This window comes from Anser cygnoides, chromosome 15 (genome assembly GCF_040182565.1).
Source record: "Anser cygnoides isolate HZ-2024a breed goose chromosome 15, Taihu_goose_T2T_genome, whole genome shotgun sequence".
NCBI lineage: Eukaryota > Metazoa > Chordata > Aves > Anseriformes > Anatidae > Anser > Anser cygnoides.
In genome coordinates, this window is record NC_089887.1 from 13477065 (window position 1) to 13504575 (window position 27511).

Sequence of the window (27511 nt, forward strand, 5' to 3'; positions counted from 1 at the left end):
CCGCCTTCGGCCTCCCCTCTGCCCGAGGTCCCCCGGCAGCGAGAGCAGACCCAGGGGGCCGGGGGGCTGCTGCCCCCCCCCAGCTCCGCACGTACACGGTGCAGCCCCCGGGGCTTCTGAGCCGCCTGCAGCACCCAGGGGTGGCTGAGAGGAGCCGTGATTCCCCCAAACGCCCCTCGAGCCACGGTGGGGGTGTTTCGCTACACCCTGTTGTCCCTTCGGAGTTTCTGAGGCTGGACGCATCCTCCAGCAAACTCAGCTGAAGAGTCGAGACTTGGTAACAAACACAGCTTGGTCTCAGCTGCGATGCCTCTGTCTCAACGATTAGATGAAGTAACTGCAGTGCGTGAGCAGCGTGATGCCCGGAGGGAAGTCGGCGCTCAGGGCACCGCACGCCGGAGCTCCTGCTGTCCCCAGCACAGCCCCGCTGGCCTCGCGGCGAGGAACTGGGCGGCAGCAGGCCCTGCTCGGCGTAGGACACCACGCGCAGATTAGAGCACTGAGCAAGTGCAGTAGCTTTATTCTGTGCGAACAGCCGGGCTGATTCTCTTGGACTATTTCTATTCAGTTTTGCACTTTATAATCCCTCCAGAAAGCAAGTGACCCAGTGACCCCAATGCTAATACCTGGCGCAGTCCTCCCACACCCCAATGAGCCGCTGGGGCAAATGGAAAGGTCTCGGCCTGCTCCCGGCTCAGGCCTCCAGCGGGACCCAGCACCCCGGGCTGCCTGCAGGTGCTGCTCCACCAGCGAGACCCCCGGGGGTCCCAGTCTCTTTGTGGGGGCACAGCCACAGCAGGGGCTGTCACATCCCAACAGACAGCCACCCCTGCTGGCGCACAGCCGCCCAGGTCCTTCATCTGGTGAGCACGCTGCGCATTGCTCCCCAGTTCCCTCCTCCTGGCCTTCCTCGTTGGCCCCGCAGCTCTTCCGCGGCAAAAACAAGGCAAGGAGACTGCACCCTGGGGGAGGGACGGAGAAGAGGCCACTCACCAGCTCCAACTTGCCGTCCTTGAGGCGGATGTGGGGGTCCAGCGCTACTCTGGGCTTGCTGCCTGCAGCCACCCCCTGGCTGGGGGCCGAAGTGGGCGCTGAAAAGCCAGGAGGAAATGTTAACGGACGAGTACTTGCATAGAGGAAAGAGGTGCCTGCTAAGGACAATTTGGGGCAGAATATATCTGCGTAAAATATATTTCTGTGCGGCAGAGCAAAATCAAAGAGCGGGATTTTTTAAAATCCACTCCTGGAAGCCCAAACCAGGCCACCATGGAAAGGACTGGACACTGGGGGAATGACAAACCCATGCTGAAACTGGGCTTCCTCGTGGCTTAAAACAGGGTGTTTCACCTGGGGACCCAGGGCTGCCAAAAGGCCACTGCAGAAATTTCCAGTCACAAGGTTTTTGGGGTCTTGGGGTCCATACTTAAGGTGATCTATTTAAAAGAAAACATAAATCTGCTTCTATCCTGTCTACTCTAACTGATTGAGCAAAACTGAAAGCCAAGTACCAACATCTTATAAAATACAGCCTTGGCCTTTCACAACACCCGTGGAATAGAGAACTGAAGCATTAAGAGCAATGTGGAAAAAACATTGGTGCAAGACTTCTTCCCTCCCTGAGACTGCAAAAAGCCTTGAACCCTTCTCCCCAGTCGCTGGGGCAAATTATTGGGGTAGGAGCTGCGTGCACTGCGAGGCACAGAGGGAGCCTGCAACCAGAGCAACTGCAGGGTTTTGATGAGAGGAGGAAGGGCAGCTGCCGCATGGGCTGAAAGCTGTTACAAGAGGGGAAGAACGAGCTGCTGACAGCTGGCTCCTCCTTGCTGTCACTGCCCTCAGAGCTCGGCGGTGCAGAGCGCAACTCCCAGTGCCATGCCCTGGCACTTGTGCTCCTCCATCCCTGGAGGAAACCCACAATTAAGTGATGTCCATAACGATCCGTGCCGTGCCCTGGGAAAAGGGCTGGCTCTGGAGGTACGGGACAGCTCTGCTCACCCAGCAGCCACCAGCCGAGCACAATCCACAAACTCTTTGTGCCAGTGGCACAGGACTGGCCCAAGGATCAACTCCTTTCCCCTGCCTGGGTTCTGCTCTACAGCCTGGGAACCCCAGTCCTGCTGAATGAGCCCGCCTCTGGCCCACCCCAGCACCTCTCACCCTCCTCAGCTGCCGGGCAGGAGCACGGCGAGCAGCAGCGAGGTGCTGCAAACGCGTAATCCTCCTAATCCTGGCATTCATCCGCTCTGCTAATGCCAGCAGCTGGGAAGCAGGAAGAGGTAATAAATGGGGCTGCTGCATTGGCCACCAACACTTCGCTCCCCACGTTCAAGGGCAGAGCTGTTACCCTTCAGTGCATGGCTAATCAGGATTAGCTCCACGAGGCTCTGCTGTCAGCTCTGTGCACGCGGATATCCAGGGCATCCGCTGGGCACCCACCAGCAGGCAGTCCCTGGCCCAGGCTCCAAGCCTGGCTGCTGCTCTTTCAAAGCCGGCTGTCTGCTTTCATGGATGACAACACCGACACAAAGCCTCCCCAGCATCTCACATTAAAACAACAACCAAAAAAAAAGTGTAATAAAATCCCTCAGCTAAGTCAGGAAGCAATTAGGTCATTGCTATATTGCCTCAGTGGCTCAGGGCCCATCACTGGGAGCTCTGGCTGTCGGTGGTGGCCACCTAAAAGCCTCCCTGAAACCAAGGCACGCTGGGGACTCGCTGACATGGTAAGGAAGATCCTCCAGGCAGAAGCAATGACACCTATAAACAATTTTCCAGTTTGAACAACTGAGAACAACCTTAATGCCTGTACAATGCCCGGGGCTGCCATGTACAGTACAGCTATCAGGAACTCACTATTTTCCATACTGTGTCTCCAAGGACCCCTCGTTCCCAGCAGACGGGAACGTTACCCACAAGAAGACCTGCTGGATGTGAGTCTCACCGGATCTTTGCACGTGGACAAAGCTGCTGCTGCAAATGAACTACACACTGAGCATGGGAAAAGTGCTGTTTCCTATTTCCAGTCCTCCAAATACCTTAGTAAAGAATTTTGCTATTATGTACAAACCAACATAGACATAATTATTAGCTGCTGAGTAAACCACCTTCCCTCTCTCCCAGTGGGTTGAATGTCATAATCGCACCATTAGATTCCACTACAGCAGTATAAATACTGATCAAAATTAATTTCAGCATCCTCAGCACTGAGGAGCCAAAGCTGTGTTGGCCACCTACACAGACAGAACCACTAGCAAGACTCTTACCTGAGACAGTAAGCTCTGGTGGGCAAATGTCTGGTGACAAAGAAGGCACAGGAAAATGATTTTCATGTCTATTCTAGAAAAAGAAGACAAAAGGGCACAGAATCTAAGCAGAAACTGTTGGTGTAAATATAGAGCAGAGCACAGGAGATCAGGAGAGAGCAACCCAACTGGCCCGCAGGAAGCAAGAGCACCCCATGTCCCCGTCCTGGCTTAGGGACAGGCCAAAAGAGGCTCTCGAGGGACTTCCCGCAGCTCTGGGTGCAGGTCTGTCCCTGAGCCAGCTCCAGATATCTGGCAGACAGAAAACCTGAGTTCACTGTTACTCTGAGAGCTCGGGTGAGTTTGACTTTGTGAGCTCTATCCGTAGAGGCCCTCTCTAAACCTCTGTATCCAAAACACCAGTGAGTTCCTGGTTCTGACCATGGCCAGTTGAGTTATTTACCGAAAAACACCTCATTGTCAGAATGAGAACGACTGGAAGCAGAGATGGGTGCCCACCCTTTCTTAAGTACCAGGTCACGGGCTGAAGCACAAGTAAGAGGGGAAAAGAGTGTAGATAAGCTGAGCCCACTGAGACAGTGCATCCATAGCTGGAATCTCAGAAAGAGAGGTACGGAGCTGGTGCTGAGGGCAGACGGATGGGTAACATGGGAACCTAAACATGCTTTCCCTGATGTGGAGCCCTGACCTCAATAGAAGTTCAATTTTTCAACAACAAAGTGAGGAAAGGAAAAAATTAATTTCAGTCAGCTGTGTGATTTCGTATAGGTACACAGCACTACACAAACACACCTTTCTGCTGGATGATGAACAATCTCTCCATACTACTCACATACATATGAGTAGCCTATATATGTATAGGGTAAGGCTGACTTTCATAAATGTGTCTGCAGCCTGGCACACCCAAAGGCAACATGTACTTGCCATTCCTGCAAGTCTGTGTCTACACAGGGCCTGGAAAGAAAAACCTTTTGGGAATGGTGCTTGTACAAAAGGAAACTCCATCCAGCCTTGTCTTATGGAAGCTTATGGGGAAAAGGGCAGAACACACACCAGGCATTGCAGCAATCCAGGAAAGGAATGACAAAGGCACGAAACCCAATCACAGGCCTAAATTATTGTGGGAGTTGTGTGGTTAAATCCTGTCTCACCACGCACAGCTCAAGCCCTCGCCTCTGCAAACACAACATAGAGCTAGGCTACACAGGAAGAATGAGCCTGTCTTATCATTAGGCTGGTGAGGAACAGACACGGGCTGCTCAGGAATGCTGCGGATTCATCCTCATCAGAGGTCTTTAAGAACAAAGAGTCATTCCTGCCTTTGGGTAGGAGACTAGATCAAACCGACTCCTGCGATCCCTTCCAGCCCTATGGCTGTGTTGAATGAGATGCAGGTTGCTATCCACAGATATTTTTTTTTAACCTGAAACGTCTGAAACATCTGAATGCAGGCCCTGGAGATGAAACTCCTGTCATTTACCTCCACCGATTCTTCGCTGTCTCAAACCCAAGACAGAAGAAACAGTATTTCAGATTTAAAATACCTGGCCGTAAAATGAGGCTACATTCATCAACACTACAGACTTTCCACAGCCCAGAAAGACTATGGGGTCCCTAAAACAGAGTTTTCTGATCAAAGAAAGATCACAAGACTGATGTCTGTGGTCTTAGACATGAATTTCAGCCTACCTCTGGGGACCTCACGTGGACCTTCAGTCTGCAGGAAGTCAGACCATTTCCCACAGCCTTTGGCGGTGGCGATGGAATGTTGTTATGAACTGACAGTCCGGGATGTAACCGTCCCCGTCCAGGAATAAAGGCCACTTCTGTGTTTCCCTCGTGTCTTAAATGAACAATAAATACAGGACAATTGATTAACCAAGAAAGTATAACTTAAATTTGCAAAATGTTCATGTCCACGGTTCTTTCTCCAGGACAATCTCCCTTAAGGCCATGGAACCTGCACCAGCATGGCTGGATCACCACCAGCTGGGTTGCTTGTTTGGACTTCAGCTCTTTTGTGGAACTCTGCTAGGCAGTGATAGGGGATGTATGTGAAGACAGTGTGAAGGTCTGCATTACACTTCAGGATGATCCAGGCATTCAACATTTCCTCGTATCACAGCCATCTCAAAGCGCCATTCAAAACTAATATGCCTCATGCTTCCTGAAGCCAAACTTTGGTATGACACAAAGGGTTTCTGCCTAAGATTCAACATCACTGTGATGATGACAGGAAATACACTACACGCCTACCTGAATTTGGCTTTTGTAATGATTTTTCTGGCCTCTTCAAGTGTGCTGCCCACCAGGGAATCTCTATTGATAGCAACTAGTTGGTCACCAGGTCGGAGCCGACCATCCTAAACAAAGAGGGAGAAAGTCAGAGCACTGGAAATGAATATCCCTCTGCCCAGCACCTTCTCCTGCAACAAAAATCTTCATTAGTCCATATAATGCATTATTCATCTATTAGAAAAGCTGCTTCGGAAGAGCTACAACTTCTAGGAGAAGTCCCCATTGCAAAGTCACTGGGGGTTTCTCCACTGACTTACCTTGTAACAGTCACCGTCTGGCATAAGCTCTTGAATGTAAACCATGGGACCATCAGGTCTGTTGGATCCACCACTGACTGTCAGCCCTAAGCCAGAGGACTTTGCTATAGAAATGCTCTGGATTCCTGATTCAGTGGAGTAGCTGCAAGGGAGAGATGTTAGCAGGTGACTCGAGGTAACCTGGTTTATTTTCCCATATCTCTGAGCAATCTCTCCTTGATTTTCCTTCCCTGTATGATCTTCCTAATTTCTCCTAGTCTTTTTTGTCTCTGCATATCTTCTTCCACCCAACCTGGGAAGGAGGAGGTGAGGACTACAGTTTCGTAGCAGACATTGTTTGTCATTAGGAAGATAATTGGCTTGCTTAATCCCAAATGCTGGGGAATACTTGTTTTCATTTAGGAAATAAGAAAGAAGAAACTGAAGTCTTAGCTAGTATATATTTGGCATCCTTGTCTCTACAACCAAAAGCACAAAAAGGACTGATGTAGTTATCATTCCAAACCCAGCCTAAATCACCAGAGAGCAATTTACAGATTGGTCAACCATTAAATAGCCAATAGCAAAAGTCAAAGTGAAGCTCAGGGTACACAGCTGACTGTACATCTCAGCCAGGGTTTGGACTCAAAACCTTGCAAGATGCCCTGAGAATCAACCCTGTAAACATCTTTATAACAATAACTACCACACTGAGATCTACTTTTATGGCAGTGGCACAAATGCCTCACCCAGCCAAGGCCATGCTGACAATGGGGCAAGAGCGAGGAAATCGGAGCCTGCCCCAAGGAGCTGCCTGCTGAGCAGGACCCAGCAGGGCACCGAGATGGCGACGGCACGCGACTCTGTGCAGGGAGGGAGAGCTGGCACTTACAGGAAGAGTTTGTGGGCACAGGGATTTCACTGACACCCTGCGGGCTGGGGGAGCGACTAGGCGGCACCGCACCAGGGAGGCATTTGGGAAGGATTCGGTTGTGTCTGAAGGTCATTAAGCCTTTTCCTCGTTATGAGCCGGGTGCAGGTGGCATCTCTCCTTTTCAGTTTATCTCCACAGCAGCCACTCACCAAGCGATCCATGGTTTCTGGTCCGCTGTGTGTCGGCTGTTAGCTTCAGACACAAAGACATTCCTGGGCATCTCCGGCACAGAGCCGCCCCGCGCTGCTCAGCAGTGCCATCCCCAGCACTCAGCACCCCAGTGAAAGAGCAGTGTGCTGCCCATGCCCGCCACACCGACAACAGGCCACGCATTAATGCACCGTGCATCTCAGGCTTATTAAAAAACAGAAATATGGACCCCACCGGAGGGGGTTAACCATGGAGCGAGGATGTCTGGTTTATCCAAACCAGCTGCCAAGGAGATGAGCTGGCCTCTCCTCCGTAAGGGTCTCTCACTCTGTGCAAGCAGCTTAAAGCTCTGGTGCCAAATATTTGTCCTCTGCAAATCCCTAATAAAGAGCTGATATTTAGCAAGAGGATTTACTGGTTCTGCAGTGAGGCCTGATTCTCTTTAGCAGAGACTTGGCTTGTTTACACTGGCAAAGGAAGAGAAGCTGTGGGCCCTGGGGATGAATGGTCCCAGCTCCAGTGCCGTTAACACCCTTCACGTCGTCCCTCTTGCAAAGGGCAACCCCGCGCACCCTGGAGACGAGACTCTGTGGAAAACAAGCTCTGCCTGCCCAAACCTCTGACCCTGTGAAATATGAAAGGGCTGGATGACCACATGAAAACACATACTTCATGAGACATGGTGTCTGCAGGCAGCCACGGCTCACACCAACGCAAAGGGCAACGGGAAACGTGCTCCTGAGTCACCTTCTGGTGGCACCAGTAACCTCGCAAAGGCACCCGGCTTGTGGTGTGGTCTGTGGAGGTGGGGGGCACTGTCCCTGCAGCTGGTGGGAAGCCCGCGTTGCAGAGGGCAGGGAGAGGAGCAGCTGCGTGGCTGACCACCGCCCGCACGCACCGACTGTCCCAGAGGGGGAGATTTCAGCTCTTGGGGGGCGGGTTTGCCAGGAACATGCAAACTGCCGCTGTGATGAGGACACACAGGGGACACTCTAGAGCGGACACATTAACAGTGAGCCATTGTGGTGATGCCGTGGTATAGAAGAGGTAAGGATGAACAAAGCAGTCCTTCAAACCAGTATTCACTGTTTTTCTCCCTAAGACAGTGTTAAGACATTTGGTGACATCTTCCTGGCAGACCAGTGGTCTGGAACACCTCGCTTTTTGCCGCACACGCAAACACCTTAAAGAGGACACATTCTAGAGGGGCACCCCCTGCTTTATGAAGAACAAAAATTCGGAAGCCAAGCACAGAAAGGGCCCAACAATTGGCTACTAGCTGCTCACCAAACCCGGTGGATACAAGCCTTTGACAAAGCGCGACAGGCACCTTGCCTTGCTGGCTGCTGAGGGCAGGTCTCAGCAGTTCCTGGGGCACGACACCGCGGCACAAGGGGGCCTGGCCGGCACGGCTGTACGTACTGCGTGTGCGGCGTGTGCGCTGGGTTGCCGATGAAGGGGCCGTGGGAGCTGGCCGGGCTCAGCAGCAGCGGGCTCTGGGAGCGCGAGGAGGAGCCTGAGGACGTGCTTTCCAGGTATCGACCTGAACAGCAAGGTCAGAGTCAGTCCAGAGAGCATGCACACTCCAGCACCATCCTCCCACTCTGCTCTGCCTTCAACAGCTGTCACCAGCTTCCTAGCGTTTGGGGGAAAAACCATGTGGGAAAGGCAACAGCATGTAATTCGTGGAGAGGACACCATCAGCATCCTCAGCACACATCCAGAATGAGATTGCCACCCCTCTGCCAGCCCTATGTATCTCTGCCACAGGGGGAGGGCTGGCAGCTTTCTGGGATGCCAACCCAGAGAGACACCGTCTTTCCCCCTGCACACATGCTTTGACATTCTGGTATCTGGCTTAGGTTAACCTTGCTGTGTCTCACTAAGCATTTCCCTTTTGCAAATGAAAATAATGATCATCAAATGAATGATAGTTGAAATGCTTTGAAATGCACTGTAGAAAGCTGCATCTGCAGAGATGGGTATTGCTGACAGCCCTGCATGTTAAAGTGGAGTCTCGGTATCTGGAAGTCAGTTCTGGCCCCAGCTCAATTCTCTCTAAATAAAGGTGGATGCTGGCTCACTGCCTCGCTCTGTTCAGGCACTACCAGCCGTGCTGGCTGCTCCATGCCTGGGGATGCACTCAATGCTTGCAAAAAAGAGCAGGACATCACTTCTTTCAACCTGAACCAAATCAAATCAGAACTCCTTCAAAATAACACTGGGATAAAGAACACTCTCTTGGCAGAGGGATAAAGGGGGTTTCGGTTTTCCCCGAGCACCACCACCAGTGACCAGTACTCACTGCTGCCATGCAGGACCGGTGAGCTCCGTGCAGAGCCAGTGTTGCTCTGGGAGCCAAACTTCTCCAGCAGCTCTGAGAACTCTCTCCTGGAAAGAAAAACATGGGATGGTCAGCAGCTGCTGTTCAAAACCATTCCCCACCCCACTGTGTGACAGCAGTGCCCTGATGGCAGTGACTTACTACTGAGTCTGTAGGACTGGCTCCCTCCAGCAATGGGGAGCAGACAGGAGCTTTCTCTTGCCTGAACCCTGCAATCTCAAGAGGTTGTGCAAGGCTTAAGGTCAACGATCAATCTCATGGCTGAAGATGCTGAACCAGCAGATACACGCTAAGTTTACAGATACCAAGAGCAGAGGGGCTTCTTAGTAAATTCAAGTACAGGGAGGAATCACAGAATATCCCAAGTTGGAAGGGACACACAAGGATCATTGAGTCCGACTCCTGGCTCCACACAGGACCACCCAAAAAAAACAGACCCGATGGCTGACAGCACTGTCCAAACACTTCTTGAACTCCAGCATGGCTGGTGCCATGACCACAGCCTGGGCAGCCCGTCCCAGTGCCCGACCACCTCTGGGTGCAGAACCTTTCCCTAACACCCAGCCTGACCCTCCCCTGTCCCAGCTCCATGCCGTTCCCTCGGGTCCTGTCGCTGTCCCCAGAGAGCAGAGCTCAGCGCCTGCCCCTCCGCTCCCCTCGTGAGGGAGCTGCAGGCCGCCATGAGGCCTCCCCTCGGCCTGCTCTGCTCTGGGCTGAGCAAACCAAGGGACATCAGCTGCTCCTTATATGCCTTCCTCTCTAGACTCTTCACCATCTTTGTAGCCCTCATTTGCTCAGTCTCTAACAATTTTATGTACTTCTGATATTGTGGTGCCCAAACCTGCATTCAGGACTCAAAGCGAGGCCACGCCAGCACAGAAGAGGGTGGGAACAGTGGCCCACAAACATTTAGCATTATCCCTCTGTCTTGAGGTAACCCCCCTGCTTCATATATTGCCTCACGGCAAAGGAGCCACATCCACAACATCTGGAAGCTGCCGTGATGCTCAGGAGCTTTCATTAATGCTTTGCTCCCAGGTTGAGTTTGATTACCGTGTAACTACCCAGAGGTGTTTAGTCCTCCCTGAGCCGTAACCACTCGCACACAAGAGGTGTTGCTTCACGACCTTCCTCACCAAGTGAAACATGCTGAGTTCTTAAGCCATTAAGAACCACCATTAGCCATGTTTACCAGCTCCTGCATCATTTCTGTAATCCTTCTTTGAGCTGCTGTGAGCCTCTCACATCCGTTTGGATGAGGAGGCACGGAAAGGGATGCCACGGTCAAGCACCGGCCTCACGCGCCCATCCCTGCCATGCTGGCTCTTCGGGCAACGCAGCTACCATTCCTCTGCATATGTGCAGCCCTCTCCCTTCATAACCCAATGCTTCCAGATCAAGCCAACCTTCGGGCAGAGAAAGAAGTCCCAGGGATGACTAATTTCTTACAGGTGTCATTACAGGAGAGACCCTGAAATTGCTGCTTCTGTGGCAGCGGCAACATTAGCTGTCCACTTTGAAGACAGGCGGGAATCCCCATGGGAAGGTGCCCTGTTGATGCCACAGCCACATGAAAAGCCTGGCTACGAGGGCTAGCTCTCACGCTTGACAGTCGGTCAAGCCCAAGACAAACCTGCAGGAAACCAGCCGCAGCAGTTTCCTCACTGAGGAGTCTGCTACTGCACACCAGCAGACATTGTGTCATCTGCATACTTTACTGGGACAGATGTTATATGTTATTGGCTAGATTAGAGTCAACAATATTAAATGATGAGTGAATCATCAGCTCCTTGGGTTCCTGCTGGAAGTGCTCTCAGTAATTTACGTCTTCCCATTTGCAACCAGCTCATTAACTAACTTCAAAGAATTATGCCTGCTTTATCTAATATTGCCATCAAATGTATGCCTTATTCATTCGATTTAATGCTAATTTTAAATCCAAGTATCACACAACACTTAGTGGAATGCCTTGGTGAATCCAAATATTTTGCATTGACATTGTTGTCTCTATCAACTAAACCTATGTCCTTAAAAAAAGGCAACAGCTTTGTTCAAAAACCCCACCATCCACAAAGCTATTCCAGCTGGCAGCTTCATAGCACTAGGCACTGAAATATGTCTGAGCACTGAAAAAAATGAAGCTTAGAAAGATCCTATAGCAATAGGATGCAGTTTCCTGTCCCGTGGTTTCCTTGGGTTAAGACTTGGATGACTCTTAGCAGAATTTTCCCAATTTGCCAGTGAAATTTCTACAGGTCATTCAGACTCCCATTTCACTGGTAACTCACGTGGTGATGGAGTTATCCCTCCATGACCTATCACAATGGCAGGGCTGACTTGCTGGAAGCTAATACGTTATTTCCAGTGATTACCTAGCCATCCGCAGCTGGGTTTTTGTTTTGGGCTGGGTGTTTCTGTGGTCATCTATTGTTACATTTTCCACAGATAATAATTCGTCAGAGCATGGAACAGGTTATGAACTTAAAACAATGGCTAAAAAATTCTTAGTCAATGCAAATGCAACTAGTCCAGCAGCTCCTGTGTTCTTTAACCCTGCTAAACAATGCAGCCCCCAATCACCAACCCATGCTGTCAAACCTTTTGCTACCAAGCAAGGGCAGGCAAGGCTTGGGCATTCTTTGTTGTTGTTTATTTTGAGTGTTAAGGTCATCCACAAAGCGAGGCGGCGTTCATCATTGTTTGTTGCGCGCCCCGGCTGCTTGGCGAGGGACAGGGTGATGACCTGCATCACACACTGCCCTTCTGGCTCCTGCTTTGCTGGTCAATACTGCAAGCAACAATTCTGCTGAGGACATAAACACATGACTAACTTGAAGCTTATCCAGCAGCAAGCAAGACACTTTCTGGTGTGAATCTCCCAAGAATTAATTTTGTGCTCAGTGTTGTATTTGAAGGAATTTGCGAATGGGCAGGTGATGCCCAAACGTTACTGATTAATGAACAAGTGCACTGGAAGAATGCTAACAAGCTTTGCTTTCTGCTTTCGGACGCTAAGAGACTTCAGAAGTCATCCTTTAATATTTAAAATTTGTCCCTTATTAAAATATTCTGGATCCTCAGGTCCCTGCAGGTCTAAAATGCCCAGCTTTATTTCAGAAAGGAAAGGAAGGAAAGGAAAGGAAAGGGAAAGGAAAGGAGGAAAGGAAAGGAAAGGAAAGGAAAGGAAAGGAAAGGAAAGGAAAGGAAAAGGAAAGGAAAGGAAAGGAAAGGAAAGGAAAGGAAAGGGAAAGGAAAGGAAAGGAAAGGAAAGGAAAGGAAAGGAAAGGAAAGGAAAGGAAAGGAAAGGAAAGGAAAGGAAAGGAAAGGAAAGGAAAGGAAAGGAAAGGAAAGGAAAGGAAAGGAAAGGAAAGGAAAGGAAAGGAAAGGAAAGGAAAGGAAAGGAAAGGAAAGGAAAGGAAAGGAAAGGAAAGGAAAGGAAAGGAAAGGAAAGGAGGAAAGGAAAGGAAAGGAAAGGAAAGGAAAGGAAAGGAAAGGAAAGGAAGGAAAGGAAAAAGTCACAGGGCTGTATAAGGCAGAAAGTTCATCTTGACAATCCCTTCTCCAGCTCTTTTTCATTAAAGTAAAGCAATGTGAGGGCTGGAGCATCCTGCAGCAGAGCTCAGCCCTGCGGTGTGGGGTCAGATAATGGGGCTTGCCAGCAGCAGCCAGCTGTGGCCGACTTTGCTACAGATTAAGCAGTAGGAGGGGGTCAATCTTCCTGCAAAATATTGTTGTTTTATCTCATAATACCTTTTGTCCTGCCCTTTTGTTCTTGGGGAGAACAAAGGGCAAGTCTGACATCAAAGGTTATGCGACAGCACCGCGTCTGGAAACCTCAGCCCTGCACCGCGGCTGGGGAGAGAGGAGCCTGTGACACCGGATGAATTAATAGTGTGCCTCAATAAACAAAGCCTGCAGGGCAGCGGGAACCCCGAAGCCCAAGCACTGCAAGCCTGATGCAAGCAGCAAGCGCGGCAGAGGCCGATTTTCTCACACCCAGCCCACAGCAGATGCATCATTTACAGCTCCTGGGTGGGCGACACTCCACAGTGGTGGCTGCAGGCATGGAGCCTGAGCCCATCCCTCCCGTGCACGCCAACACTGCTGCTGGGCCGGGCTTTGCCATAAATGCCTGGGAAGCAGCAACCTGCATGCGTGCATCACAGCTCTGGGGTGAACGGGTCCGTGTTTTCCCTCCAGGAGCAGCTAAAGACCCTGGGACACCAGGCCTGCAGGAGTCAGTGCTGGAACAAAGCAGGTGCTGAAGCTGGTTCCTATCTGTGGTGGCCCACAGATGTCACCCGAAGTGACACAGCAGCATTGCTTGGCTGGCAGGATGAAGGGATTGCCTTGCATTAGCACCAGGCTGGGCAACAGCTTCAGGAACTGCCTCTTCCTGCATATCAGCTGTGTGCTTGCACACAGCCAACCTTCCTTAACTTCTTTGGGTGCAGGATTATTAATTGGTAATGTTGCAATGATTGTACGTGTAGATGTATGATTAATGCAACAGCCCGGTTTTGACAAGATGACTGTGCGTGCCATGCACAGATGCGTGATAAAATGCTAAATACGTTGCGAGTGCGAGGAGGTGCAGCGCAGGCAGGCTTTCTCACAGCGACAAACCTGAAAGACCAGGACAATATCTGCGCAGCCCATGGAAACAAGGCACTATTGTGACTTTCAGGCTGAGAATGAATAAACAATAATTACACGTATGCAATAAAATTATCCTCATTAGCCAAAGATGAACACAGATGAAATCGGATCCAACCATCTTCCAAGCCCAGCGTGTCCAGCTCTGAATCTGAACTTTCTGCTTTAAGCCCTAGCATTACTGCAGCGCTCTGCAGCATGTCTGATGTGCCAGGCTGAAAGCATGCATCTTATACATGCCAGGACTGAGTTCCATTAACAGCGCAGGTAATTGGGGCCTATAATTAACATCAGGGACAAATAATAGCCTTTATAAGTCAGATTCACCCAAGGGCAACCACAACAAAATGCTACTCAGCTGAGTCATTGGGAAAATTGGCAGGCAGGGTGAATCTTCTTCCAAACCCAGAGCCATCGCCTTTCCTCCCCCAGCGTGCCTCGTCCGCACAGGGCTCGTGCAGAAAACCTGCGTGCAAACAGCTGCCAGGAGGCTGGATCGTGCCCAGCCCCCTGGGCAGGGGGCTGTCTGCTCACCCACCTACTGGAAAGATGGTCTGGCATCATAAAATAAAGACAAACATAAGGGAAGGAAAAAAAAAAAAAAGTAGGATCAGAAAAATCCTTCCTTCTTTTTCCACAGCCCTTCATCCTGGAAATATGTATTCATGTATTAAAGGCTGCGAGAAGATTGTGTAAGTAAGATCTCTGCAAATCTTAAAAATAATAATAATAATAAACTCATTACTTCCCCACTGTCCCTCCAGGTAACCTTTCGCAGATTTAACAGATAAGCAAATGGAGGCCAAGCAAATTGCGGAAGGTCTGCTGGTCCCCGGTCAGGTTCTGTGCTGCCTTGCAGGGAGGCTAGGGGCTGCCGACGGATGCACGTGAGCCACAGCCGCAGCCAAAGGCACGCGTGCAGATATTTTAAAAACCATCTGTTGCAGTTTAAAATGTGGGGAGGCGAGGTGGAGGTGCCTGAGCAGCTTGGAGCAGGCAGACACGGGTGAAGGCAGGACGCCAGGCGAGCAGCGAGCTGCGTGTCCTTCCTCATGCCAAAGCTGGGCGACCTGCTGGCTTCACCCAGAACTTTCTCGGCAGCTGCCGAGGGACTCGCAGCTAATATAATAATTTGAGGTGCAATTTCCACTTGAAGAGCACAATACAGGTAGGTAAAAAGCATCATTAATACCAAATACTTCTTCCACCAGAATGTTACTGCGTTAAAATGAGCCTCATCCCTGTCATTACAGAACTCTCACCAGCCCGCTAAGGCAGTGACGCTCCACAGCTGTTGGTGGATAAGAAACGAAACCATCAGCCCTGACCCTAACGGGATGCAGGTACATTGAGCAAGTGACCGCACGATCTGCAGCCACCCACGGCAGCACCAAGCCTCGCACCACCAGCCCTCCCGCCCACCACGGCGCCTGAGCTTCACCCACTCTCATTTCAGTGGTTCTTGGTGCACCTCAGCTTTCCAGAGGTGTGCTTCTAGTCAAAGGAGGAGGGGTGCTCCAGCACATTGCAGCGAGCCTCCCTGGGGATGGGAGCATCTAATCCCATACCTTAGCTTCCACATCCCTGCCTTCTCCTGTGAGAACATCATTGTCCCACAGCTAACTCCAGCCATGACCAAACTGAACACTTTCCGTCTCCTTTCAATGCCTCCAACCACCTCTAAAGAAAGCAAGACCTTACAGGGAGCAACCGCCCATCTTCCCTAGGAGGAAGAAATCCATAAGATGCCATATAAGGCAGCTTGAAGGAGACCTTATCACCCATCTAGCTGGAAAAGAAAGGGAAGATCCTGCTGTCGCTGCACATCTTCATCCAGAGCTTTATGTAGGACGTGATAAGCCATAGGCAACTCAACACCACGCAGCAGTGCTGAAGGAGCCTTCCCATGCCTGTGCCACCCTAGGCCAAAGACCCTCGGCCACGTCTGTCTCCACCGTGGGCTTTGAGCCCGGTCAGCTCAAACGCCGTCCGGTTGTAGAGGTGCCAACGAGTGCCACCACGACCACCACCCTTCCCGGTGTGAGAAGCCTTACCTGGCGTCATCGTCACGGGCTATAAGAAGGCGCATGTGGCTGGTGGCTGATGCCGTCCTCAGGATGTCCACGGCCCTGCAGGACAAGGACCACTACGTGTCAACGCCGGGGCACAGTGTGGCTCCGCCATGTGCCAAAGCTCATGTCATACTGGTCAGTGAGCCACAGCCGGGGCTGCCCTGTCTGCAGCCAAGGGGCTTTTTTTGGGGTGGGGACCATTACTGGGCTGGATGGCTGTGGGGCGGCCCCATGCAGCCTAAGCACACTGTGTGGCGATGCAAGGCGTAGCGCCACGTTTAAAAGTGAAGGTTTCTCACAAATACAGGTGGGTTCGCTGCTCTGTTTTCAGAGAGAAACTTCTCATCGATAATTCCCATGTTGGCCCTTGCAAACAGTGCTGGATGCAGAAACCCTTTGTTTGCACCAGAGCACAGACGAAGCAACACCCAAGTATCCTCCGTTCAACCTGCAGCCCAAACCACTTCACAGAATTATACAAAACCGAGAGGAATGCGAGATTTCCGTCCGGATACGGTACCTCTCGCTGGTAACCCCAATTAGGGAATCTCCATTGACCTCCAGGATCTGGTCTCCTGGCTGCAGGCGCCCTAGAAAAGAAAACTAATGGATAAAAACTGCAGAAAATACAGCTTGGAGGGACTTGGAGAGGTTGGGCTGTTCCTGCCTTTGCCCAGAGACAGGATGAAATATGCATAGGTTGTTCTGAGATGCTCATCAGACCTGTTTTTCAAGATGTCCATAGATGAAGTATCTACCACGTCCCTGAACAAGCTCTGCCAACATCAGAGGCCTCCTGTGCTATAGGAATTTGTGAAAGTAAACACAGAAATGCCATAAAACTTTTGCTTCATTCAATTTGAGGTCAGGTAGGAAAAACCACGAGTGGTTCCACCTGTTCTGGATTTATTTTTTCTTCATCAGGTGGAAAAATGATGTTGTAACATTTGGAAGAAAAAAAAAAAAAAAAAAAGGCTTCAGTTCCAGAAGGTGAGCTCTGTGGACCCTTGCCGAATGCCTGCTGATAAGTCCCTTTGGGGCTGCACGCGATCCCGTGCGGCTGCTGCAGGCAGCAGAGCGGAGCGAGCTCTTTGTGTAGCAGGGATGGAGCTGGGCTTAAAGCCACAAAGCAATCCTCTAAGTGCTGTGGAGCCCAGGGGCAATGCGGCCCTTCGTCGTTACAGTGATTATCACAGTAAAAACCAGCCCCACTGATGGAAAATCTGGGAGGAAACACCTAAGTGCCCCCAAAAGCAATGTATGGAAGTACCCCGTCTTCCGGCTTTTCTGGTGATCCCCCTCCACATTTCACTCACCGTCAGCATAAGCAACACCCCCAGGCAGGATCCTCTTGACATAAACTCCATATTCTTCTCCGGTGAGCTCCTTGATGCCGCCGATCACCTTAATACCTGGGGGAGGAGAAACGCCCGTGGCACAAAGGCACGAACCAGGCAGATTTTGGATCTAAGGCTTGTTGTAAACCTCTTTTGTGGCAGGTCTTGCGTACCTCCTGTGCTGCACCCGCGGCAGAAACAGGATGAGGCTGCTGACGCAGCACAGAGGCCAGAAACATCTGATAGCACCTATTCTGTGTTACAGCGGCGGAGAACAAGCTTTGGGGAATGCACAGGCAAGGAGCAACTGTCTTCCCACAACCAAAAAAAAAATCATCGTTTGCACTTAAATCGATCCCTGCTGGGAAACGAGGCAATTCTGCTGGGGATGCCTCAGCTGCCATGATGAGACCCATTAGATGTTGTTGTGGCAAGGTGATGCTCCACTGCATCCCCCGGAGCGGCCACTTCTGAGCACCATTTGAGCAGCTCAGAGGCAGGGATGCCCTTTGGTGCCCTGCTGCTCCCCAAACCCCGCGGGTGCCTTCACCAAGGGCTGGCACCACACGGCTGTGTCCCTGCTGCCGTGCGTAAGCTGGCTGGGAAAAGGCGCGAGAGACTTATTTGCCCGCTGTCATTAAATCCCACTTCGAGGATGCAGGCTGCAGACAGAAGGATTAAAAAGCCTGGCTTTAATTAACAAATCTCTCCCGGGACCCGCCAGTCGGTCATTTTGCTGCTGTGGCTGGGAGGGCAGGCTGAGGACAGTTGGCACCGCACTGGGGACGTGCCCCAGGGCTGGCCCTGGCTCAGGACCACTGGGGACAGTGGCACGATCTCCATCCACTGCTCCCTTTCCAATATAACCTAAGCCCTGCGCTAAGGACCCTTGTGGTTTTCAGCTATCCCTAGGGAAAGGCCTCATCTCTCAAGGTGCCTCGTGTTAAAATTGTAATTAATACTGGGTTGTTGTATTTTTTCTTTTCAGCCACATACACGCCAATTGCTCCTCCCAGGCACAAAACCCCAGCCCTGTTGGAGTGCTGGTGTTTATTCCCTGGGCTTGATGCATTAAAACATACAGCCCCTGTGCATCAGGGAGGAGCTGAGAGCACCAGGAGCTCATGGCAGGAAACAGCACTGGCATTAATCTCCATTGCATTTTTTTAAAGATTCACTGAAACTTCAAATTTTGCCCCAAACTTGTCCCTCTTTGGGCTGCCTCAAAGCGAGTCCTGCGGCTAAAGTGGAGGACAAGCGGAGCTGGTGGCTGTCACCAAGCCCCTCGGTGGAGGTGCCGACCCCCAGGTGTGACACCCACCCACACCAGCACTCACCGAGGTGGGTGCGGAGAGCCCCCGGGGAGCAGGATCGCAGCGGGAGGGCCCGGGGGCCCTGCACCACGAGCACAGGCACTGCACAAGGCAAAGCCCAAGTGGCTCCCCCAGTGCGTGAAGGGGTCGGCAGTGATGGCGTGGGTCAGGCACATCCCTCGAAGGTCTGCACCTCAGGGGTGGCCCAGCAGGGACAGCACCCTACAGCACCGTGACGTCTGTCGGCGACGGGCTCCTGGGCATCAAATGAATAATGACTCATTTCCCTTTTGTGTCCGCACATCAATTGTAATAATGGCTTAATATAGCCGAAGTATCTACAAATCCTCCTTTATCCCCAACAATGTCAGGAGAAAATCCGATCTTGTTATTAAAATCAGCGATTACTCACAGCATCACTCCCAGCCACACTCAAACTTTGACGGGGGGGAGAAAACCAACGAGCTTTTTCTCTCCCCTGTTGGCAATCCCGGGGGGTGCTGCCGCTTGCACCGGGAGTCCCCCCAGGCGCAGAGGTGGTGTGGGGCAGTGGGACCGTGGGTGACAACACTGCCCTGTCCCCCGTCCCCTGCTGGTGCCCACGGGGGTACAGGCTCCGGCAGTGTGCTGCAGTCCGGAGCAGGCGTGCCGCTGGGCACCGCTGTCTGCTTCTCCTTGGGGTTTTGTCTGGGGGTTCTACAGCTCGGGTAGCGTTCCTGGCAGCCTTCCTATTTTAAAAATGCCTATTTCAATTGAATTTATATCTGGGACCCAGTTTAGGTAAATAACGGCTCTTTAATTATCACAGCATCAAAGTCCCGGTATAATGCTTATTAAGTCATACTTAGGGCCAGATAATCTAGCCTATTTTGGATCCCTCTCTTTAATCTTTCCTTTCTGGCAGAGGTCCTGGTGCTGATGCTGATGTCTCCACTCATTTCTCTTTTGCAGAATAAAGGTTTACAGGGAAATTCCATGTGGGAACGCGATTTGCATCAACCAAGACGGAGTTTTCTTTGGATTCCTAGCGATACTGTAAGTTTCCCCAAGACCCTTGAGCTTCCCTGCTACATCTAATCCTGTTCCTGCTAATGCCAGTGTCACAGTTCTCAACTTCTCAGCCCTATAATCTCACCTGCTCCCGGCTCGCCGGGCAGCTCTGCACCACGGGTCAGGGGTCTCCTGGCTAATCTGGTTGTTTAGCCCAAATGCCATCATCCCCACAGCTCCCGGGGCGCCGGGCATGCAGGCAGCGCAGGCTCTGATCCCAAACCCTCCTCCTCCCGGCTCCACCACCCTCACACTGAAATTCGCCTTGTGGGGGGATGCCGTCCCCCCCAGCACGGTGCCACGGTCCCAGCGGTCTGCACGCAGCGAGGCTGCCCGCTTTGCGCCTAAGCCAGCAATGTTCAATTACATTTCCCGTAATCCCTCTGTTGATCCCGCAGCCCCAGCCAGCTCTCTCTGTCAGGAGGAAGGGACAGATTGCAGGTGAATCGCTCTCTGCCCTGTCCTAAGAAGATGAAGGTCAAGATAATGGGATCTTGGCGTTTCTGAGAAACACTCCTTCATCAGCACTTCCCTTTGACAGCTGCTCTTTAATTCCAAGCTCTGTTCTGGGAGCCACCAGGTAACCCCTTTGAACTCCTGCCCAGGTCCACTTGTGGGTTTCCACACCAAGCCACGGAGCGGCAGACCCAGGGCCAAACGCTGACCTGCCTCACCGGCCCCGAGCAGACTGATTCTGCCCTGCAAAACACCCGGAGCTGGGTGGAAGACGCTGGCACCAGACAGGTGCTCACAGAGGAGCCTCTTTTCCAAAATGTGTTCTGAGCAGCTAAACCTACAGCAGATGCAGGGCTCCTGCAAGCCACTCTCCGTGCTGGTCCAGCAGAGGGGTGCTGCTGGAGCACGGCTGCTCCTCTTGGGTGTCTCAAGGCTCTCAAGAGAGGATGGAGCTAGCTGCTGGTGGCATTATAAAACCCACATCATTATGCCTTCCTGCAGCATGGTTCAAGACCCAGCAGAGGTCTGAGAGACCCTGCAGAGCCCCTCAGCCACCAGCTGCTGGAGAGGAGCTGTGCGGGGACCCAGCAGAGCAGCTCATGGGGGTCTGTGACCAGTCCTTAATGAGCTAATCTAACCCCACAGCTAAAATCCCATCAACTCAACCACAACTACTGCCTGAGATTAAAATATTCAGCGAGCAAAGGAGCTTCCTCAAGTTCCCATGAGCCTCACGAGTGGGTGATCAGGAGAAGAGAGCCAGCGAACTGCAGCAGGAAGCCCCGTTAGCAAAGAGCTGGGAACAGCCGCTAATTAACGAGTGGTGCCAGGAAAGCTGAACTTGTTTCTCTGGGGAGGAGGAATTCCTGGGACAGGCCCCCAGATGGTCACCCAGGGGCCCTCAGCTGCTCTGCAGGACAATTGCCTCCACTTGCAAATTAAACTTACGGGGGATATGGCGTGGTGGGTGCTGAGAAATCCTAACGCAGGCAAACAGGGAGCCAGGCTGCAGCTCCGGGGGGAACACTTGACCGAGAGAGCACCAGCACTCCTGCTGCTGGATGCACAGAGGTGGAAGGAGGTGCCATGCGGGATCCTCTGGGGCTCAGTGTTAGGAGCCCAGGGCTATTTCTCACGTTCGGATGGTTATGACCCTTCTCTCTGTGCTTTGATGTCTGGTGCCCTATGAAGGCTGGCTGACTCACTCGGTGCTTGTGCTCTTACTCTGGGCCAGGGTTTCCGATTGGATCCCACCTGCCCTCGTATAGCCCAGCCCCCAGGAAGGCTGCAGCACCTGGCAGGGGCTTCCTGGGGGCCAGGGCACCAGCACGGGCTTGGGAAATGTACAGGATTTGTTTTATTAAGCTGGAGAAGTCAGCAAGATCTGCAGAAAGCTGCGAAAAGCCTTCCCCTCCATCCTGCTCAGCCCCAGCTCCAGGTTCCTGTGCAGCCCTCAGCACTGCAGCTGCTCATCACCAACAGGAATTAATTGGGATTTTGACCTTATTTGAACCCCCCAGCTGTGAAAGGTGCTATCAGATGCTCAGCACAGGCAGACACCAGAACTGGTATTTCCATGAGAAATCAGACTTCAGACAGAGGACAAATCAGGGCAGGGATACTGGGGATGTGCGGGATGCTGGAACTTCCCCCGACGTGGGCGTCAGGGGGCTCAGGACTCACCCAGCCCATTGGCACAGTCGTAGAAGTCAAAGCAATGCATGGTTCGATCCATCCCGTACGGTCCCATGAGTGTCCTGGGGGAGAGAGGAGAGGCATCTTTCTTAAATGGGTGATGACAATGAGCTGTCCACGTGTGTGCCAGCGCAGCCTCCGGCCCTGCAGGACTACCTGGAGGCTCAGGCTGAGAGTCAGGGCTGCACGTTAAGCGCACCCTGGCAAAAAGCATCCCCCCTGCTGCTCCCTCAGGGTTTATACAGATAACCGAGAGAATATGTGCGGTGCTGGACATCATCCTCCCCACCCAGCAAAGCTGAAGGACCTGCCTGCGATTCATTACCCCAGATTAACAGGGCCGGACAGCTGTCCAGCTGGGTGGAAGTGAGATCAGGGCTAGGACCAATGTCCCGGGAATAAACCCGTTTCACAGACACACACAGCCCATAATGAAGAAAACCAGGTGACATCCGCTCATAGTGGTCTGTAACACATGCGGGGTGGCCCACGGGGAGGCAGGGACCATTTTTCCACGTCTCCATCCCGCCAGGAGATCTGGGGATCTACGGCCTGGCCCCAAGTCTCTGCCCCCCAGGCTGAGGGTGGGAGCTTCTCCCAAAGCGGGCAAGAGAGCAACTCAAACCTTCGCTTCCCCCACACAAAGTCACGTCCCAGCTGCTCTATGCCAGTCTCCCCCCACTCCCTTCTATCGGTTTTTAAATCTGGTTTAATGAAACCCAGCTTCAGGGAAGCCCCACTCCAGAGGCTCCTCCTCCATGGGGTCGTCCCAGGAGGACCAGAAGACCTTGGCACGACAAGCCCGGAGACAGACAGGGGGTCTCCGAAAACACTCCTCATTCTGGAATTTAATTTGCAAGAGGAAAAAGAGTTTCTGAACCAAAATCGGGTCCCAGATCTTCACCGGGTGCAGCTGAGGAGGGATGACGAAGCAGAGCACAACGCATTCCTCCGAGCCCAGCAAAAAGGGACAGAACCTCACAGACTGCTCTTACCAGCCGTACAAAACACCACTCACAACATCCAACCATGGGCAGTAACGCCCACCTCTGCAGCTTGGGCTGGAAGCTTTTTATCCACGTTAAAAACCAACCCCCTCGATATCCCCACGTTTCACCTGTTCAGGAGACAAGACAGACATACGGCCCCATTGCTCTGCCAGAAAATGGTGTTTGGGATTCCCAGGGAGCCAGCCCAGCCCTGCTCCAGCCACCCTGTGGGATTTTCAGCGTGAATCTCAAGAAAACTCTGCCACGAGCAAAGAGAAACAGCGCAAACCGGGCTGAAAGGCAGGGCGAGGGTAGAGGTGGCAGTGAAGCGGGTGCCTACCGGTGCCACCAAACCTTGTCCTCCGTCCCACGAGCCCCAGCCCCGTGCTGGGAGAAGCCCGGGACCCCCCCCACGTCCCCACCCCGGCCCTCTACGTGCCGTCACCTGCTGATGATGATGGCTCCCTTGTAGAGCACGGAGACGGCAGGCATCTTGCTGGCGGCGGCAGCCCAGCCCGGCCGCCTCGATTTGGCAGGAATCCGTTAAAACGACGCGAAACGGGGAGGGCAGGGGTCACGTGGTCGCCCCGTATGCATGTTAATTCCACCCAACATTAACACAGATCAGCTAAAAACATCTCCAACTTTAGATTAAAGCTTATGCAAGCCAAGCAGAGCCAACGCTGCCCATTGCGAGCGCCTTCCTGAGCACAGGGGCAGCGAGCCACCCCAGCCCCCCAGCAGGGCTCCCCACACAGAATTAAAACAATGGGATCATTGTTTGGATACATCCTATTGTTCCTCTTCTGGGAACACTCCCTCCAGGGATGAAAGGCAGCGATCAGCGCAGGACACGCATCCTTGGCATCCCTAAAGACTTAAAATCCGTAGCGAAGCTTTGGAAGCAATAACAGACTGTAGCACTCAGGGGTTTAGTTGTTTTTTTTTTTTGTTTTTTTTTTTCCTTTTGCATCTTTTCCAGCCCACAGCATTTCCTACTTAACGCGAGGCGAGTTGAGCTGTTCCGCTGGCCATCAGGAGGTCAGAAGCAGGACCTGTCCTTAAACAGCCTCTTCTGCCCCATTTCCTCTTGTGCCCCCCAGCCACAGCGGGGTCACCCCAAAGGTGGGACATGGGAACGTGTCCTCCTGGCCCATGAGTTCCAGGGCTGGTGGGACAGCACACACCCCGCACCCCTGGGACAGCACACCTCCATTAATGGGGTCTTCTCCACGCTGCCCTACAGCATCTCTGCACGCTCCTGGCCAGCCTCGTTAATTGGACCAGACCTCGTTAACTGAACATCAGTGCACATCAGTCCAGCTCAGCCGTGGACCCGATACAGATGTGTTTGTTTAGGGCTGCAGACTCTTTGCCAAATGTTTGTTTGGACCCAGTGCTGTTGGATGTTACTTCTCCCACACACGAGGATGAATCCGATGGGCAGGAGCCCTCCCTAGGGCTGCGTGCTGCCTTGCTGGGCAAGGTCAGTGAACTTGCAGAACAATGACAACGGTGAAAGGCTTTCCTGTGTTTTAACTGCTGTTTTATTTTTGTTTTTTAAATTACTTCCATCTTGGGGAGTTCATGTGAAACATTAAAAATTCAGAGTAGGCCTTTGGTTGCTGAAGCACTCTAGAAATTTAATTTCTTTATCCAAGTTCTGCTCTTGCAGCTAAAGAATGCCTACTGGACACCAAACACAGCCACATCTGGCAACACGTATTTGCTCACAGGCACCCCTCCAGGGCAAGGTGCTCACCCCACACCTGTGTAAAGGCTTCAGCCAGAGGGACCAGGAGCAGAGGGGCCGAAGCACGGTGCTGTTTCCCAGTCTGCCCTAGGGCCAGGGACTGGGAGCCCCACGGGGCTGCCCAGCGGCATGGCGATGCCCCCACATCACCCCTCAGACCTGGCCCAGGGTACAGAGCACCCAAGGGTGGGCTCCATGGGGGTCTCCTCCCACCCTGCTGCTCAGAAAGGCACCAGCCCACCCATCCCACTAAGGTCTCCGTGCCTGTCTCTGACCCTAAAGCACTCGGCCTAGGACAGCCAGGTTTTGTGGCAGGGCAGACACGGGAATTCAGCTCCTTGCAGCACTGCCGCCCTGCATCCAGGCCCGTTCCCCGTCCATGGGGAGCTGTCCCACACCAGTACACAGCTCCTGGGGGCCCAGCAGCACCCCAATACGGTGCCTGCCCCATGCAGGACTTTTTGGCAGCGCAGCTGGTGCCTGAGCAGCCCCAGACCTGCCGCCCTCCTGAGGTGACACCAACGGTGGGCGCCGGTGGCCCTCCTGTCTGAGTACGAGACTGCTTCCAAACCCCGCTAACTCAACGTGCACCTTGTTTTGTGCAGCCTTAGGAGGTCTTTTGCGACTTCTCTAACGAACTGATTCACAAAATTAACCCTTTGGCTCACAGTCTGAGTTGGACTAAATGCTGACGAGGCAAAGGGGTGCCATAAGCACTGGGGGCAGTGTCTGCAGCGCTGAGCAGACCCCTGTGTGTGCACGTGTTTGAGGCTGGGACGCTCAGCAGCTTCACGACCAAATCCTTCAGCAGCCGTCACCAGCCTGCCCAGTGCCACCAGCGGCACCCAAAGCCACCCCCCTCCTTCCCGAAGCACCGTACCAGCTGGGCTGGGCACCGCAATGAGCTGCAGCCCAACCAGGAGAAGACCAGCGCTCGGTTTTATCTCCAAACCCTCAGGCCCTCGCTTCCTCCAAAACAGGCTGGTGCTGAGAAAATCACCAGACTCTGGTGCTGCTCCTGCCGGTTAACGTCTGCCCTATCCAGAGGAGAAGTCAGCCCTAAATCACAACAGAATAGCTTCAGAAGTTTTTTAGTTTAAGACTTTCGCTCCCATTCAGGAAAGATTTATAAGCCATGTACAGCGTGCCCAACGGTCCCAATCCTGCTCCGTATCACTGGTGCTGAAGGCAAACACCCCGCTGGCAAAGGGGACGCACCACACGCTCAAGCTCTTCCCTCAGCTCGGACCCAGCTGAGTGTCCCAGAACAGCCCAAGCTTCTGGTCCCAGGAAGAATTCACATTTCTCAATAAGCGGCTGAATGGAAGGAGCATGAATTCAGTACAAACCAACATCTCAGGGCCAGACAGCCTATAAATGTGTGCTTAACATCCACATTTTAGTCTCCTGCTAGAAAAAGTGAGTTTTGGTGGCATTGATTATTGCTATATAAAAGCTTTTTGCTAAAAAAAATAAATAATAATAATATCCGAAGTTGAGTGAAGATATATCCATCAACTTTAATTAATGCTTGCATGTAAAAGCGGGAGTGGCTGAAGCAGAGTGGAAGCAAGAATAAGTCTTAGAGCAGGGCCACAAGACAAAAAACACCGAGGGCAAAACCCAGCACAAGTCAGGCACGTTCCTGATGCATTTTTCTAACAGGTGACGATGGGGAAGGCTGGGGAGAAGCACAGGACACAGCCTCAGCTGCGAGAGCCCTGTCCCAGGCAGTGCCGCCACCTCCTGCGGGGACAAGGACACGAAGCGGGGGCTGGCTGCGCCCTGCACCTTCCCCAATGCCTCCAGCCCTCACACCTTCTCCAAGGCATCAGGAAAAAAAAAAAAAAAAAAAAAAAAAAAGAGCGGAGGAGGATCGCTGCAACAAGCGCAATGATCAGCAGAAGCAGCTTGTCCTCATCATGCAAGCCTCTCCTTGCCCCTCCTGCCCAGACTACAAGAGAACAGCGCCTACAGGGACCCAGCACCTCTGGGCTTCCAGGCTTTGATGTCACCAGCTCCTCGACTTTCAAGGCAGACCTTTTGGGTCCCTTCATGAAGGCCTGCAGGCTCTATGGGAAGGATGCTCACTCTCTTCTGCTTCTCTCCATCCTCAGTTTTCTTGACAGCACATTTTAAGTTTTAAAGTCCTTGGATTTTTTCCTAAATATCAGTAATGCAACCCTCCCTGCCCCTGGCCCAGCAGCATGCTGCCAGAGGGGAACGAGCTGCCTCGAGGGTCTCCCTCTGCTGCCCAGGGCAGATTTCAGCCATGTCGCTGCAGAAAGCACCGTTAGGATCTGCAAGATGGAAGGCGTTGGTTGGGGATGCAACAAAACCAGTCAGAATTTCTTTTCCATCTACTGGAAAATCATGAGCAGATGCCATCCTCTGCTATTTGTTATCCACCTCTCCTCTGCATTTTGAGGACCTTCTGGAAAAGCAGCACACGGGCACTGAGACCCTTCTACATTTCTCCCTTCTGCCTCCTCCCTTCCCTGCCCAGCGCGAGCACCCGGAGGACGCGAGGTGGCAGGAGGGGCAGAAGGGAGCGGGATGTGGGTGGTGGCACCCCAAACCTGGGCTGCAGCCACCCCGTCCTGCGGCCAGGTCAGCCTGGGGACAGGACAAGGAGAGGGCACAAAGGTGCCAGACCTGGGGACAGGTCACCGAGCCAGCAGGGAGCCTCGCTGCAGGGCTTAGCAGAGGGACGGGATCCAAGCAGGTTTGTGTGGGTGGGAATTAAAGAGGTGGGAATTAAAGAGAGGCAGAAGGCCGTCCTTCAGCAGCAGCGAAGTCCAAGGGCTTTGGTCTCCAGGAGGCAGCAGTAAGAAGGTCTGACATGGGAGAGGGCAGCCCGTGGTGGGATCCGCATCCCACCAAGCCCAGGAGCCACCGTGGGAGCGAGGGATGCTTGGGCAGCTCCCCAGAGGAGGTGCTATCAGGCTCTTGCTTAATGAAGATC

The 27511-nt window shown here is 52.5% G+C and overlaps 1 protein-coding gene across 2 annotated transcripts in view; it reads right to left on the minus strand.

Moving 5' to 3' along the window:
- The window catches only part of LOC106046349 (syntaxin-binding protein 4-like), a 42431-nt gene that overhangs the window by 10878 nt on the left and 4042 nt on the right, over window positions 1-27511 (minus strand). The window contains exons 1-12 of one of the 2 annotated variants that reach the window (XM_048067331.2): window positions 23239-23720; window positions 21793-21866; window positions 17270-17365; window positions 16474-16543; window positions 15936-16010; window positions 9187-9272; window positions 8304-8424; window positions 5819-5960; window positions 5520-5626; window positions 4953-5106; window positions 3264-3336; window positions 994-1091 (exon numbers count right to left, since the gene is read on the minus strand). In XM_048067331.2, the coding sequence (XP_047923288.2) occupies window positions 994-1091; window positions 3264-3336; window positions 4953-5106; window positions 5520-5626; window positions 5819-5960; window positions 8304-8424; window positions 9187-9272; window positions 15936-16010; window positions 16474-16543; window positions 17270-17365; window positions 21793-21866; window positions 23239-23285 (1143 nt within the window). In that variant the 5' untranslated portion in view covers window positions 23286-23720. Of the gene's footprint in view, window positions 1-993; window positions 1092-3263; window positions 3337-4952; window positions 5107-5519; window positions 5627-5818; window positions 5961-8303; window positions 8425-9186; window positions 9273-15935; window positions 16011-16473; window positions 16544-17269; window positions 17366-21792; window positions 21867-23238; window positions 23721-27511 lie in introns of those variants that run through there. The other variant, XM_066977726.1, reaches the window with a different exon arrangement.